The following is a 15415-nucleotide window of genomic DNA, read 5'->3' as shown; positions in this document are numbered from 1 at the left end:
GTTTCTTCTCTATCGTTAAGGATAGCTTTACATTGTGCTGAAAAGGAACCGAGATAGTCCTCCAGGCTGACCAAGGCCGCGACCTGGAGGGGCGGGGATAGATTTGGTGAGGAGCCGGTGAAGACACACTGCCACCCCGTGGCGAATTGTAGAACTACAGGCACTTCTTACACCAAGAAGGAACCTAACTTTCCCTTTTTGGCTACCATCCACCAACACTTATTATTTCACATGTTCGGTACTTGCGTAAACTAATAAAAAAAAGTACAGAGAATTGCCCCCAAATTCTTAGTGTTATGATACAAAGCTGGTTCAATGTAATTTTAAAGAAATCAACTGTTCTTACCACGAGAACATCAATAAAATAAGCCACCTCAGCACCAACAACGCGGAGATTGTTTACCGCGTGGATGTATTGCAGTGAACCGTTAATCCAGTCTAAATTAATGCAGTTCACATCTTCTGCTTTTAGCAGTACCTAAAAAGATTTATTGTAAATATTAAAAATAAGAATTAAAGGGAACTAGAGTGCCCAAACAACTGATTCTACCACAAGAAATAACATCTGCAACTATTGAGGACCTACCATGTGCTTGGCCCTGTCCTAACACTTGTCCATATATTAACTTATTTAATATTCATTTAAAGATAAGCAAATCTAGGCAAAGACAGGTTAATTAACTTGCCCATGACCACAGAGCTAGTCAATAGAACCATAATATTCCAGACAGCCTGACTCTACCACACTATATGGCTTGTAAATAATTAATTGCTTACTACGTTAGCAGTCTATTAATCTTGAGTAGAAGAGAGGAAAATTAATTTCCTGGAGTGAACTTGGAAATGTTTTCCTTAAATTAAATGAGAAATTTATCATACCATTCAATCTTTTGTCAAAGATGAGAATTTTACTAAGAATAATTATAAGAATCTTCTATCATAATCTGTGCAATTCATAATAAGTGAAAATAAATGGGAAATGAGTAATTCATCTGTGGTCTTGGAATATGGCCAATGTGAATAACTGAATGGAGAATCCATGAATACACGTTAGTACCTTGCAAAGTACATTCACATTAAACATAAAACTTTAATACTAGTATAAAGAAAAGATTATTCACATCATACATTGCACATGACTTGCTGCCATTTGCCATCTGATTTCCATCCAGGTATGTTGATACGTGTGATCTTGTCTGTTGCGAAGTGTGAGGCTTGGATAGTTAAATAATTAACTGCACTGACTTCCTGTTTCAGGTGAAAAGAAACTAAGGTAAAATAATTGAAAATTATTTAACATTTAGTAGAATTATTCTAAATTCACTCAATTTTCCTCTAAGTTTGACTTTAACAACCATCTTTAATACATTTTTATCAAAGAAATAGTTATGCTACATATTGCAAAAGTACCAAGGAATTATTAATGCATTACAAAATGCAACATACAAATTTAATCATAAGGAAAAGAAATCAAAATGTTTGGTTTTAAGGTAATGTTTGTAAGACAATGCTGGCTCAGTTTTAATTACAATGTCAGTAAGCCTTACTTTCGAACAGTATTTTTCAGCTGTCAATATAACTCATGAGAATTACCTTATTCGAGGCTTAGATGCATATTCCAAAGGTGGCAAGATAGACTGTCCACCACATTTTATGAACGAGGAGTAGAGGTTAGATCCTTGTCACATGAAATAAAACAGCATATTTAAGATATGTTATGTGATGGTGTTAAATATTGTTTTGTATTTCTTGTACTTTGTTAGGTGGTTTTTATAACAATACTCTTGAAGACTTTAGAATACCATTAATTTAAGTGATTTTGTTATTAGAGAAAAATTAGAAGTCAAAAGTATAAGCAATTAAGCAGAGAAAAAATAAAAGATCAAATCAGCAAATAGTTTAAGTTTGACGATGGTAATCTTAAACTGAAAGCAGCAAATTTAGATACTCATGAAACTGAAATGAATGACTGATTACTAGCAACTTGTGTTTAACAGTATATACAATTAATCATACAACTTACTAAAGTTTCTCCAAGACTGTGAGCAAAGAAATTAAGAGAATCCCAAGCCGGCTTACAAATGGCAATAATTATGATACAGATAAAACTCGTATCTATCTAGATTATAGGTTCTCTGTGAAAAAGTGAAAGTGTTAGTCACTCAGTTGTTTCCGACTATGCAACCCCATGGACTTCTGAAGCTCGCCAGGCTCCTCTGTCCATGGGATCCTCCAGGCAAGAATATTGGAGTGGAGAGCCATTTCCTTCTTCAGGGGATCTTCCTGACCCAGGGATCAAACCCAGGTCTCTTGCATTGCAGGCAGATTTTTTTACCCTCTGAGCCATAAGGGAAGCCCTGTAGGTACCCTGTAGAATAGCTCATTTGGCCCTCTCAATGCTGTGAGGAAGGTACGAACTTTATAGGTTAGGAAGGGGTGTAATGAGAAAGGAAGTCACTTGTCCAAAAGTACTGTAGCTCATGAATCCTGGAGCAAGATTCAAACCCACACGGTCTCTCTCTAAAGCCGTGCACTTCACCACTGGGCAAGTTGTGATCCGATCATAGTGCTTTCTCCTGGTGGGATGCATACCAGCTGAAGGATTTGTGATATAGATCATAAAATCTATTGTATTGGGGCTTTTTAGGAAGCACTTCTCTGCTAAATAATCAAATCCAAGTGCAAAGATGTTTGTTTATCTATGTATTTAAAAGAACTCAATGCCCATTCCAACTCTGGCTGGAGCCCCTTAAATACCTACTGTATTCCTGTTTCCACACACACACACACACACACACACAAACAAAACTCTATTTAGGAAAGGTCATTTAGTAGAAAAAGTGCATATAGTTTTCCACTGTCATGAGAATAGTTTGAAAAAGTGGAACCTCGAACAAGCCTCAGAATGGCGATCTGACAAGTATTATTGGATCCAAGCATTTTTTGTTGTCACAAAAGCCATTAAGGATTTATTAATGTAGGAAAAGGCAACAAAACAACTTTGTTCACTGTGCATTCAATCTAGCACACCACTCTAAAATGACACGCTAACTCAGAAAATGGGAAACTCCCAAACAACATCATGGAATCAAAAGAAGACAACTTGGATGCCACAAGGACAGAAACTAAAAAGGGTGTCAGGACAGAACAGGTTATCTAGAGATAAGAGTAGAATATTGATGTTTAGCTGGGTGCTGAGGTGTTTTCTCTTAACATTCTTTTCTTTGAGCAGTCATGGAGCCTAACCGACATGGAATCAACCCATCCTATAAGTGAGGCAAAAATAGTCACCAGTTAGGCATGTTCTAGCCTTGACAAAAGCTGCAGGCACAGGAACCACTGTAATTACGCAACTATGCATCACAACTAGCAATGGCAATGAGTCACTTAAGGTTAAGAAGTCACGGATCCTATGCTTTCATAATTTAAAAAATTAAAAAAAGAAAGAAAGAAAGAAAAAGAAGTCACAGATTCATGGGAAAAAGTTGGTTTTATTCTTCTAGGAAAGTAGCTGAGACTTATGCCTCAGAAGACTATTTACATCAACAAATTGATCCTTGACAATTCACCAATTGCTAAGCCTTGATTACTAATTCCTTATTTGGTAACTCCCCAATTGCTAAGCCTCAATTGCTAAGCTATTGCACGATTTCCTTCTTCCTCATAAACAAAGGTAATCAAATTTATACGGTATAGCACATGGGTCAAACCTGTGACGATCCTTGCTTTTAGTTCCACACCATGACTCAGTGTACAACCTGGCTGTTATTAAAAGCCACATTAACAGCAAACCCTCAGGGGTCTATTGCAACATTCGAGTACAGATCTGTGTTGTCACACATGATTCTTTCCAAATGGGAGGGAGTCGGAAAGATGTGGGAAGCGCTGTTTTTATGGCCCCTTTCTTAGGAAAGTATTCGGTTTTTTGATGTTCTCTTCACTGCCCTTTGGGCTCAGCCTTGCCTGAAGACTGGTCTTCATCACCTTCTGTCTTACTGCCTGTGCTCTACAAAGTTCTAGTGCATGTCTCTGTCCAGAAGCATAAAGGATCAGCAAGTCCTATGAGGGCTGAGGGTCAACATCAGGGGATACAGTTACTCCTGAGCAGAAAAATTCACCCTGAAAGTCCTAAATGGATAGAGGTGCCCCAAAACATTTGTATTATGTTTCCAAAAAATGTGGTAACATACACATAACATAAAATTACTGTTTCATCCATCATTAAGAGTAAAATTCACTTGCACTATCATTCACATTGTTGTGCAAACAACACCACCTTTACAGAACTTTTTCATCATCTCAGACTGAAACTCTGTACCCATTAAACAATAACTCCCATCACCCCCTCCCTCAATCCCAGTAACTACTGATATTATTCTACTTTCCATCTCTATAAATTTGACTATTCTTGGTATGTTATATAACTGGAATCATATAATATTTGTCCTTTTGTGTCTGGCATATTCAATTTAGCAAAACATTTGCAAGATATTGTATGATCTATTAGAATTTCATTTCCTTTCTACAGCTGGGTAATACTTTTTGCTTTTTGAGTTATATAAATCAAACTTTTGAAGACATTTTCTTTATAAGTTTCTCTGTACTCAAAGTAAAGTCTTCTCTTTTCTTCTTTGTTCTCCCTAGAGCTGTAATCTATACAGCTGATGGTATATTTCAGTAAAGAGCTATGTGTACATATGTATGTGTGAGTCTGGTAAGTAGATAGCTATGCTTGCAGGGTGTGAAGGCCTAGGGGGAGGTTGTCTTGGCTGGTGAGACGTGCCCTGCATGTGACGGGTCTGGTGGAAAGCAAGCCTCAAGGTTATAGATGCAGGTAGACTGGAGATGATTTTTGCTCCTTCCCTGGCTCCTTTCCCACCTGCCCCTCATATAGATGTTCCACCTGGGTCTCGTATCATACTTTGTTCTCTCCCCTGAGATCTCATGCACGCTGAGTTTCAATGTTCACCTCTGGGTAAAAGATTTTGAATGTATTTCTGCAGCTCCAGACCGCCTGCCAAGTTCTACAACTAACATCTCCAATAGTCTATACCACCTTCACTTGTCAAAAATTGAACTTTTTCTTTTGCCCTAAATTTTTCAGACAAGAGGGTCATTTTTCTTCCTATCATGCATATGTGAAATCTCAGGACAGCTGACGACGTTTAGCATGTCAGTTTTCTCTTAACGTACTCACTCTCATTACTCTGGCTCAGGTTAGTTCTGTGTCTGATCCAAATCGCCCTATAGCTTTTATTCGGTGCTGTCAAATAGAACTCTCTGTGATGATGGAAATGTCCTATATTTGTGCCATCCAGCACAGTAGCCACTGGTCATGTGTGGCTCTTGAGCACTTGAAATGTGCTTGGCGCAGTTGAAAAACTGAATTTTTAACTTTATTTCAAGAGCCACATGTGGCTAGTGGTTAGATAGATAGCACAGGACTAAACACTCTGGCAATGCCTCCCTCTCCCCACTCCCCAACCCCTGCTCTCCCAGCTCCAGCCCAGAAAGTACCCTGCAGCTGGAATAAATGTCCGAAAGCCTCCTAAAAACTCACAATGGGTCCTCATGGCTCCCAGGGTAATAGCCCATCTCCCCAGGAAGGAATTATACAAGTTGTTTCTAAAACTGTGTTTCTAACTCACTCAGCATTTGAAGTCTTCCTCTCTGCCTTGTCTAATCCAACAGTGGTGTCATTGATCAAACACCTCCTATTGTCTTTCTCCTCTGTGTGTGTGTGTGTGTTCATTCCATTTCCCTGTCTTTGCTTTTGAAAACCCTGCCCTTCCTTCAGGACACACCACAAACCCTCCTCAAAGTCTTTCCTGGTTCCCATCCCCACTCCAAAGGGGAAGGTAATCCCTTCCTCTCTCTGTTCCCAAAGTCTTTCATCTGTTATCTTACATCACAGACCAAAATCGTGCTGCAATAAAGCTATTTGGTTACATATCTCATTTCTACTAATATAATAAATTTAAGACACTGTCTTGTTTATTTAATTTAGTACATAATAGGTATTGCTGCTTCTTCAGTCTTACAATGTGGAAGGCTCTCAATTAATACTTTGAACGAAATATCAAATTTATCCCATATGAAACATGTAATCAGAGCAATCTTTGTTTTTAAATACCAGGGCAAATAATAAGGGAAATATCTGTCTCACAACACTAAAAATAAATGTTTTCCTTTAACTCAAGAGTTTCTATCAGAATAGGTTATCTATGGCTTCTGTACTTGGAGAGACATCTTCTATTTTAGAATAATATGTGTGTGAAGGCAGCGAGTTAACTTACCTGATGGACTTTGGGATTCTGTCTAGTGTAGAGCAGAAAGCGAGTGTTTATCTTTTCTGGAGACCATGGTAACCCTGCAAACTGTCTTGAGAAGGTCCCAGTCCATGGCAGACCATCTTTAAAGCATCCCACCCTTTCATAGCAAACTTCTTCCCCTGCAGCTAAAAGATAGAGTGTTAGTATTGCAGGAACCAGGCCCAGAGAACGGCTGAGTTTCACACTAAGAGGGTTTATTGAAATTACTCTTTAAACAAGTGTGACTCAGGGAGAGTCTTTTCAAAAAAATGCTCTCCCTTCCCCTTCCTCTCCTACCCCTTCTCCGTATCACAGCCATAACCATGTGGACTTCAGTACCGCAGATCAGAGTGTAGGAGATTTGACATGATACATCCCTGACTTTGGATAATTATTTTACCTTTTTTTGAGTCTCAGTTTCCTTCTTTGTAAAATGGAGATGATTCCACTTACCTTACAGCCTGGTTATGAAGCCTAAATGAACTATTGCACAGGATAGTCCTCATTAAAAGGGGCCAGAGGCACAAGATTGGATACTGCGTCTTCCCTGAGGGTCTTCTTTTTCTTATAAGATTTATAACTCCTGATGAAAGGTATCTTTGTGTCTCCAGAGCCTAGTACTATGCCTGGCACATAGCAGGAGTCTGAACAATGTTTCAGAGTGTATGCCTATGTGCTAAGTTGCTTCAGTTGTGTCTGACTGTTTGAGACCATGTAGACTGTAGTTAGTCAGGCTCCTCTGTCCATGGGATTCTCCAGGCAAGAATACTGGAGTGGGATGCCATGCCCTTCTCCAGAGGATCTTCCCCACCCAGGAATCAAATCTGTGGCTCTTATCTGCACTGGCAGGTGGATTACTTACCACTAGCACCACTTAGGAATCCCTGCAAGAGAGTATAAAGGAGAGCAAAGTTTCATTCAGTTTTAACTGTTTCTTCTTTCTGGAGCTCACTTTACTCATCTTTAAAATGAGAGGTTTGGGGGAAACTAGGTCTTGATCATTTCTTTCATTCATTGACTCTAATTCATTTTTCACTATGACCTTATACTTTCATTTATAGATGAACACAAAAACTAAAAGCTGGTTCTTTGAAAAGATAAAATTGACCAGCCTTCAGCTAGACTCATCAAGAAAGAAAGAGAGGACTCAAAAACATAAATCAGAACTGAAAGAGAAGCCAGTATTGACACTGTTGAAATACAGAGGATCATAAGAAACTACTATGAACAATTATATGCTAACAAATTGGACGACCTAGAAGAAATGGATACATTTCTAGGAACATACAACCTACAAAGACTGAATCATGATAAAGTAGAATATCTGAACAGATCAGTTACTAAGGAGATTGAATCAGTGGTCAAAAAGCTCCCAGGAAACAAAAGGACAAGAGGACTCCACTGGTGAATTCTATCACACATTCCAAGAAGAAGTAACACCAGTTCTCAAACTTATCCAAAAAATAGCAGAGAAGAGAACTCTTCCAATCCATTTTACAAGGCCAGTAATACCCTGAATACCAAAATCAGACAAGAATGCCACAAGAAAAGAAACTTAGGGGCTATTATTTCTGATTGACATCAATGCAAAAATTGTCAACAAAATTTTAGCAAACGGAATTCAATACTACATGAAAAAGACCATACATGTCCTGCGTCTCTTACATCTCCTGCTTTGGCAGGTGGGTTCTTTACCACTGGTGCCACCTGGAAAGCCCATACCTCAACACAATAAAGGCCATATATGTCAGGCCCACAGCTTAATCATCAGGGAAATACAAATCAAAACCTCAATGAAATGTCACTTCAGACTGTTAGAATGGCTGTTATAAAAAAAAATAACCAGTGTTGGCATCATGTGGAGAAAAGGCAGCCTTCATGCACTGTTGGTGGGAATATAAATGAGTATAGCCATTATACTACATATATAATTTCACCAGGTTTCCCTGGTGGCTCAGCGGTAAAGAATCTGCCTGCAATTCAGGAGACACAGGTTTGATCCCTGGGTTGGGAAGATCCCCTGGAGAAGGAAATGGTAACCCACTCCAATATTCTTGCCTGGGAAATCTCATGGACAGAGGAGTCTGGTGGGCTACAGTCCATAGGGTCATAAGAGTCAGACACAACAAAGCGACTAAATCACCACCACAGCCATTATGGAAAGTAGTATGGAGACTCCTCAAATAAATAAATAAAACTACCATATGATCCAGCAAGTCCACTTCTGGGTATTTATCTGAAGAAAATAAGAACACGAATCTCGGAAGACACATGCACACCCATGTTCATTTTAGTATTATTTATAACACCAAAAGGAGAGAAGCCATCTAAGTTTCCATCAGCTGATGAACAGAAATTGTAGAATATACATTTATACATTTGAACATTATTCAGCCATTAAAAAACGAAATCTTGCAATTTGCAACAACATGAATGGACCTTATGTGCTAAATGAAACAAATCAGATAATGATGATATATCAAGCTCATAGATACAGAGAACAGACTGGGGGTTGCCAGAGGCAGGGGGCTGTGGGCCTGGGATAAACGGGTCAACTGTTTTTTTTGTTTCATATAAATAAATGCTTTAAAAACTTTATTTCATACTGTTTTTCAGAGGGATAGTTTAACTTATTCAATTATTATCTTAATTTATAATTATGATTTATTCAATTACTGTTATTCAATTCACAAAATTGATAATTTATTCAATTTATGATTATTTATTAATATTGGTTAGAGCTATTTGACAACTTGAATTTGAGGATTTTCTTTTATCTCTTACCAAAATATACTAAATAAATCTCGATTTTCAAGTCCACTATTTTTTAATTTGATAGTTTTAGGAAATTTTGCTTTGCTTCATTCCCTAAGAATAAGACTCCATAGTAAATATAGATGAGATATATTAATATATTTTATTATATATTATTAAATGTATTGTGTTTATTGTATGTTTATTAATTAATTTATATTTAATTTAATATAATATATGTATTAAATATAAATATAGATGAGAGGAAATTAAAACATATTTTTATTTGAAGAAGTGTGATCTTTCACCTGCCCATGCATACACCCAACCCTCTCCCCAGAGGCAACAACTTAAACATGTCTGCAGTTCTTATGGTTACCTCCATATCTCTAAATAATGTGCTTACACTACTGGGTTTTGATTTATCAACGTCAGTCACACATGATCTGTTAACTTGCTGCAATAATAAATGAGGATTTAATTAATCTACCTATTTCCTGGATGATCCAGGGCAAGAAGCAGAAACCACTCTAGTTACTTTAACTGTAAGAGTTTAATACAATACATTGTTACTAATCAGGTTTTGGAGGCCTGAAGAGGAAAGGAGGAACTACAGGGAGTGACTCCTAGCAGAAGGGCTGGTAAGAGAAACAGAAGAGGTGGTGGGGTTGGCACTGGTATTCAGGCCTCTGAGGAGCGGGTGCTAGCTGGCTGAGGCTGGCGTCTTTGAGCAGGCAGCCTGTATCTGGCTCTGGGAGTATTAGGAAAATGTAAACTACTGCTCTGCTCCTGGATGGTTGCTTGTGCGGAGTGAATGTCCGAGAGTCGTGTCCAGCTCTTCGTGACCCATGAACTGCACAGTCCATGGAATTCTCCAGGCCAGAATACTGGAGTGGGTACCCCTTTCCCTTCTCCAGGGGATCTCCCCAACCCTGGGATCGAACCCAGGTCTCCTGCATTGCAGGTGGATTCTTTACCAGCTGAGCCACAAGGAAAGTCTTCAAACTACTGATGCTCATGGATGGTTGTTTGTGTGGAGTGAAAAGCTGATGCTGGGCAGACAGACCGGAACGAGAAGCAAACAGGAAGGAGCCCCCCTGTCTCCTGGAGCCTTAGAGTCGCCCTAGAGTCCCTATTTAAGACTCTTTTGTTGACCATGATGGCTACTCCATTTCTTCTAAGGGATTCCTGCCCACAGTAGTAGATATAATGGTCATCTGAGTTAAATTCACCCATTCCAGTCCATTTTAGTTCGTTGATTCCTAGAATGTCGACATTCACTCTTGCCATTTCCTGTTTGACCACTTCCAATTTGCCTTGATTCATGGAGCTGACATTCCAGGTTCCTATGCAATATTGCTCTTTACAGCATCAGACCTTGCTTCTATCACTAGTCACATCCACAACTGGGTATTGTTTTTGCTTTGGCTCCATCCCTTCATTATTTCTGGAGTTATTTCTCCACTGATCTCCAGTAGCATATTGGGCACCTACTGACCCAGGGAGTTCCCCTTTCAGTAGTATGTGAACCGTGAACTTCCAGATGTTCAAGCTGGTTTTAGAAAAGGCAGAGGAACCAGAGATCAAATTGCCAACATCTGCTGGATCATGGAAAAAGCAAGAGAGCTCCAGAAAAACATCTACTCCTGCTTTATTGACTATGCCAAAGCCTTTGACTGTGTGGATCACAATAAACTGTGGAAAATTCTGAGAGAGATGGGAATACCAGACCACCTGACCTGCCTCTTGAGAAACCTATATGCAGGTCAGGAAGCAACAGTTAGAACTGGACATGGAACAACAGACTGGTTCCAAATAGGGAAAGGAGTACATCAAGGCTGTATATCGTCACCCTGCTTATCTAACTTATATGCAGAATACATCATGAGAAACACTAGGCTAGAAGAAGCACAAGCTGGAATCAAGATTGCTGGGAGAAATATCAATAACCTCAGATATGCAGATGACACCACCCTTATGGCAGAAAGTGAAGAGGAACTAAAGAGCCTCTTGATGAAAGTGAAAGAGGATAGTGAAAAAGTTGGCTTAAAGCTCAACATTCAGAAAATGAAGATCATGGCATCTGGTCCCATCACTTCATGGCAGATAGATGGGGAAACAGTGGAAACAGTGTCAGACTTCATTTTTCTGGGCTCCAAAATCACTGCAGATGGTGATTGCAGCCATGAAATTAAAAGATGCTTACTCCTTGGAAGGAAAGTTATAACCAACCTAGATAGCATATTGAAAAGCAGAGATATTACTTTGCCAACAAAGGTCCGTCTAGTCAAGGCTATGGTTTTTCCAGTGGTCATGTATGGATGTAAGAGTTGGACTGTGAAGAAAGCTGAGCGCCGAAGAATTGATGCTTTTGAACTGTGGTGTTGGAGAAGACTCTTGAGAGTCCCTTGCACTTCAAGGAGATCCAACCAGTCCATTCTAAAGGAGATCAGTCCTGGGTGTTCATTGGAAGGACTGATCCTGAAACTGAAACTCCAGTACTTTGGCCACCTCATGCGAAGAGTTGACTCATTGGAAAAGACCCTGATGCTGGGAGGAATTGGGGGCAGGAGGAGAAGAGGACGACAGAGGATGAGATGGCTGGATGGCATCACTGACTCGACGGACATGAGTTTGAGTGAACTCCAGGAGTTGGTGATGGACAGGGAGGCCTGGCGTGCTGTGATTCATGGAGTCGCGGAGAGTTGGACACGACTGAGCGACTGAACAGAACTGAACTGAGAGTCCCTGTTGACAGTGCCTCTCTGGGAGGGACTGAAGAGGTGGACGGTGTTTGTCATTTCTCAGTGCTGGCAAAGCAGGGGTGACTTGCAGCCGAGGAACAACAGCTCAGTAGCCTGCTCTCCACTTTGTCTCCACTCCTCCTCTAATATAGTCACTAACACTGTTTTCAGCCCATTTCTTAACTTCCATGGTAAGCTTAGATAGTCATCTTCTAGGTCTTGATCCAGACCTCATATTCCTTATAACTTGACTCCATACCTTTGCAAGCCAAAGTTTGAAGAGATACTGCCTCTGCGTCGCTGCCTCTCTTCCATCTCTGATGTCTGTCTGCTGCAATTTTACATTCATACTGTCAAGACTTATAATATTCAGTCTTTGTTCTATGACGATAATTAAATCACCCCTGTCTTATCTGTACACTGACTCTAAAAACATTGAAAATCAATAAGCCAAATTTATATTATTATGACTAGATAAATATTTCTTCCCTTCAGAGCCAGCTAGCATGCTATTTCCTTCTCTGCACTTCCACTCTTCACATACTCATTCCCTTCAAAGGAGAATATTCAAATGAACTCTTACTTCTCACAATACACGAATTACTCCAGGTCAGCGTCACTTTACCTGGCTCCACATTCAGATTATGCCTTTTGTGTGCCATTTCTGTTTTCCAGGATTCTCTGGCTGACTTTATTTCCTCTTGTTGGAAGTGTGAACATGTGCCTTCTTCAATATATCCCTAGAACAGTGCTGTGTCTCAATCAATATTTCTCCTGCCTGGAATCCGTTCTGTTTTTCTTCTTAAAGCACTATACATTCCGTTCCAATTTGAACCAATGATTTCATATTGGATAACAGCTTTCTAATACAACCATCTATTCCTAGAAAGTCCAGCTGCCTTAGTTTTTGCATTCCATGCCCCACGCCCCACACCCACCACTGCAACACTCTAAGTTCTCAGCTATGTTATTCAGTAAAGGAAAGAGAGTTTGGGTTTAAAAGTGAAGATTGTAAATATTGCATGTTTTCTATGTTTGTAACTTCCTAGGGGTATTGGTCATCAAGCCCTTTTCCCATAGGACAACAGAAAGTGCATAAAAGTAAAAGAAATTAGATGTGGTTAAGAAATTATATGTGATTTAACTGGAAACCACGCCAGTATTCTTGCCTGGAGAATTTCATGGACAGAGGAGCCTGGTGGGCTATAGTCCATGGGGTCGCAAAGAGTCAGATATGACAGCGACTAACACACAATAACTTATCAACATCGTAAGCTATTAAAACTATTTAGAAAAAAATGGAAAGATTAATAGCTATTTAAAAATATACATTTGGTATAAAATTAATAATTGAAATTGGGCCAGTAATTTAAATAGCCTAAATAACAAAGGATATAGTTCTAAAATTATAGAATTAAAGGTATTATCTAGCCATTTAAATGTTTACAGAGAATTTGTAATGAAACTTTTAAAGAAAGTGAGAATGATATAATGTTGGTGGGAAAAGACAGATAAGCGAACTACTTGGAATATAGTTTCATTTAAAATGTATGAGGGAAAAGATAAAATTCAAAGGAACTCCACCAAAATATTAACAATAGTGTTCACATGGTTTTTGTTTTTTCCCAACATATTATTCATTTATGATCTCAAATTTTCAATAATGAATACAAATTACCTTTGTAATAAGAAAAAAGTCACAAAAGTCAAAAGAAGAGTACTTTTCCACCAAATTATGTCCACATTGGTTTCTCTGTCTTATATTAATAATAATTAAAACAGCAAAAATAGATTAAGTCCTATGTGCCATGTGTGATGAAAGGAAGACTTAGAAAAGGTGATCACCTTGTTCAATGTTTCATGAGCAAAAATGAACCATAATGCAGGTCAATCTATCACTAAACAGAACTGGGAGGTATGTCGCCAATGAGCTTTTTCTAGGTTACACTGTGGTAACAAATGATTTCCAAATCTCATTGGCTTATAAAAATTAAGTTCATTTCTTGTTCACGTTATATTCTGGCTGCAATGGTTTTAGGTTGGATGTGGCTCTGAGCTATCACTCTCCTTTTTTACAGCATCCAAGCTTAAGGAACAGACCCTCTTCAGCACTCTTGGGGTGAGGAAATGGATGTAACAGCCAAACCAGGCAGATTTCAAGCAGGCCTTCAGACTTGGCACTGCTGTTCGGTGTCCTGTGGACAAAGGTGGCTCTGTGGAACCCTTCGGGGCGGTGGAGGAGTAAATAAGGGGGAACTAAAATCTACTGCGGAAGGGTATGCACATTTAAATTGCCATATGCACCAACTTTTGCCATTTTAGTTTGCATTTCTTTAACTACCTATACACTTGAATATCTTCTTGTGTATTTCTGGCATTTGCAGATTGTCTAATGGGTGAGATTTTCATGTTTTATGCACATTTTTCTAAAAGGTTATTTTTCCTTATTTATATTTAAAAACTCTTTGAACAGTTAAAAATATTTACACCCTTTCTCAGATATTTAGCAAAGACATTCTAGTTGTTATATATTTTTGTTTAATAGATTTTACTTTTTGTCAAATAGAAGTTTGCATTTTATTCAACAACATAATCAATCTTTTCCTTTATGGCTTTGGAGTTTCTTCTTGTTTAGAAAAACCATCCTCACTCTAAGATCATTAATGATTTCACTGTTTTCATAATTTTTTTGTTTCACTCTTTTACTTTTAAATGTTCATTTATCTGGGATTTACTTTGCTATAAAGTATAGAGTTTCAGTTCTCTTAGCATAAATTTATACAAATGTAATCATTTAAATGTCTTTCACATCATGGTTATTTCCCTTTGTTTATTTAAAACTGCCATGCTTCCTATGCCATGGCTTCCTATTTTTTTCTCACTTTTATGAAGCAACCACCACATAAATTTATCAATTATATTTTTTTCTTCCTGTTTTTCTAATGCATTAACCTCTATTTTTATTAAATTTTTATTTCAAAGTTAATTGTTCTTTTATAGTTTCTTCTATTCTCAAGTCACATTTTGCTATATTTTTCAATTGAAATGTTTTCTTTCCTCTTTGACCTAAAAGTTATTTTAAGGAGCACCTGAAATATAGCACATTGTATGAAACTAGCTTTATGGTTAAGAAATCATAAATTGGCATGCGCGCTCAGTTGCTAAGTCATGTCTGACTCTTTGCAACCCCATGGACTGTAGTCCACCAGGCTCTTCTGTCCACGGGATTTCTGAGGTAAGAATACTGGAGTGGGTTGCCATTTCTCCTCTAGGGGATCTTCCCCACCCAAGGGATGGAACTCCCGTCTCCTTTGTCTCCTGCATTATAGGCAGATTCTTTACCTGCTGAGCCGCCTCAGTTCAGTCAGTTCCGTCGCTCATTAGGACCCGACTCTTTGTGAACCCATGGACGGCACTACAACGGCTTCCCTGTCCATCACCAACTCCTGGAGCTTGCTCAAACTCATGTCCATGGAGTTGGTGATGCCATCCAACCATCTCATCCTGTCAGCCTCTTCTCCTCCTGCCTTCAATCTTCCCTAGCATCAGGGTCTTTTGCAATGAGTCAGGTCTGCGCATGAGGTGGCCAAAGTATTGGAATTTCAG

The 15415-nt window shown here is 38.8% G+C and overlaps 1 protein-coding gene across 1 annotated transcript in view; it reads right to left on the bottom strand.

Moving 5' to 3' along the window:
* PNLIPRP3 (pancreatic lipase related protein 3) overlaps positions 1-12124 on the bottom strand; it is a 34276-nt gene extending 22152 nt beyond the window's left edge. The window contains exons 1-4 of the mRNA XM_040254443.1: positions 12069-12124; positions 6297-6540; positions 1129-1248; positions 347-478 (exon numbers count right to left, since the gene is read on the bottom strand). Coding sequence (XP_040110377.1) covers positions 347-478; positions 1129-1248; positions 6297-6540; positions 12069-12124 — 552 coding nt within the window. The remainder of the gene's footprint in view (positions 1-346; positions 479-1128; positions 1249-6296; positions 6541-12068) is intronic.
* Positions 12125-15415: the final 3291 nt, after the last annotated feature.

This window comes from Oryx dammah, unplaced genomic scaffold (genome assembly GCF_014754425.2).
Source record: "Oryx dammah isolate SB20612 unplaced genomic scaffold, SCBI_Odam_1.1 HiC_scaffold_14, whole genome shotgun sequence".
NCBI lineage: Eukaryota > Metazoa > Chordata > Mammalia > Artiodactyla > Bovidae > Oryx > Oryx dammah.
The sequence above is the reverse complement of the archived record's forward strand: the minus strand, read 5'-3'. Positions and strand labels throughout refer to the sequence as shown.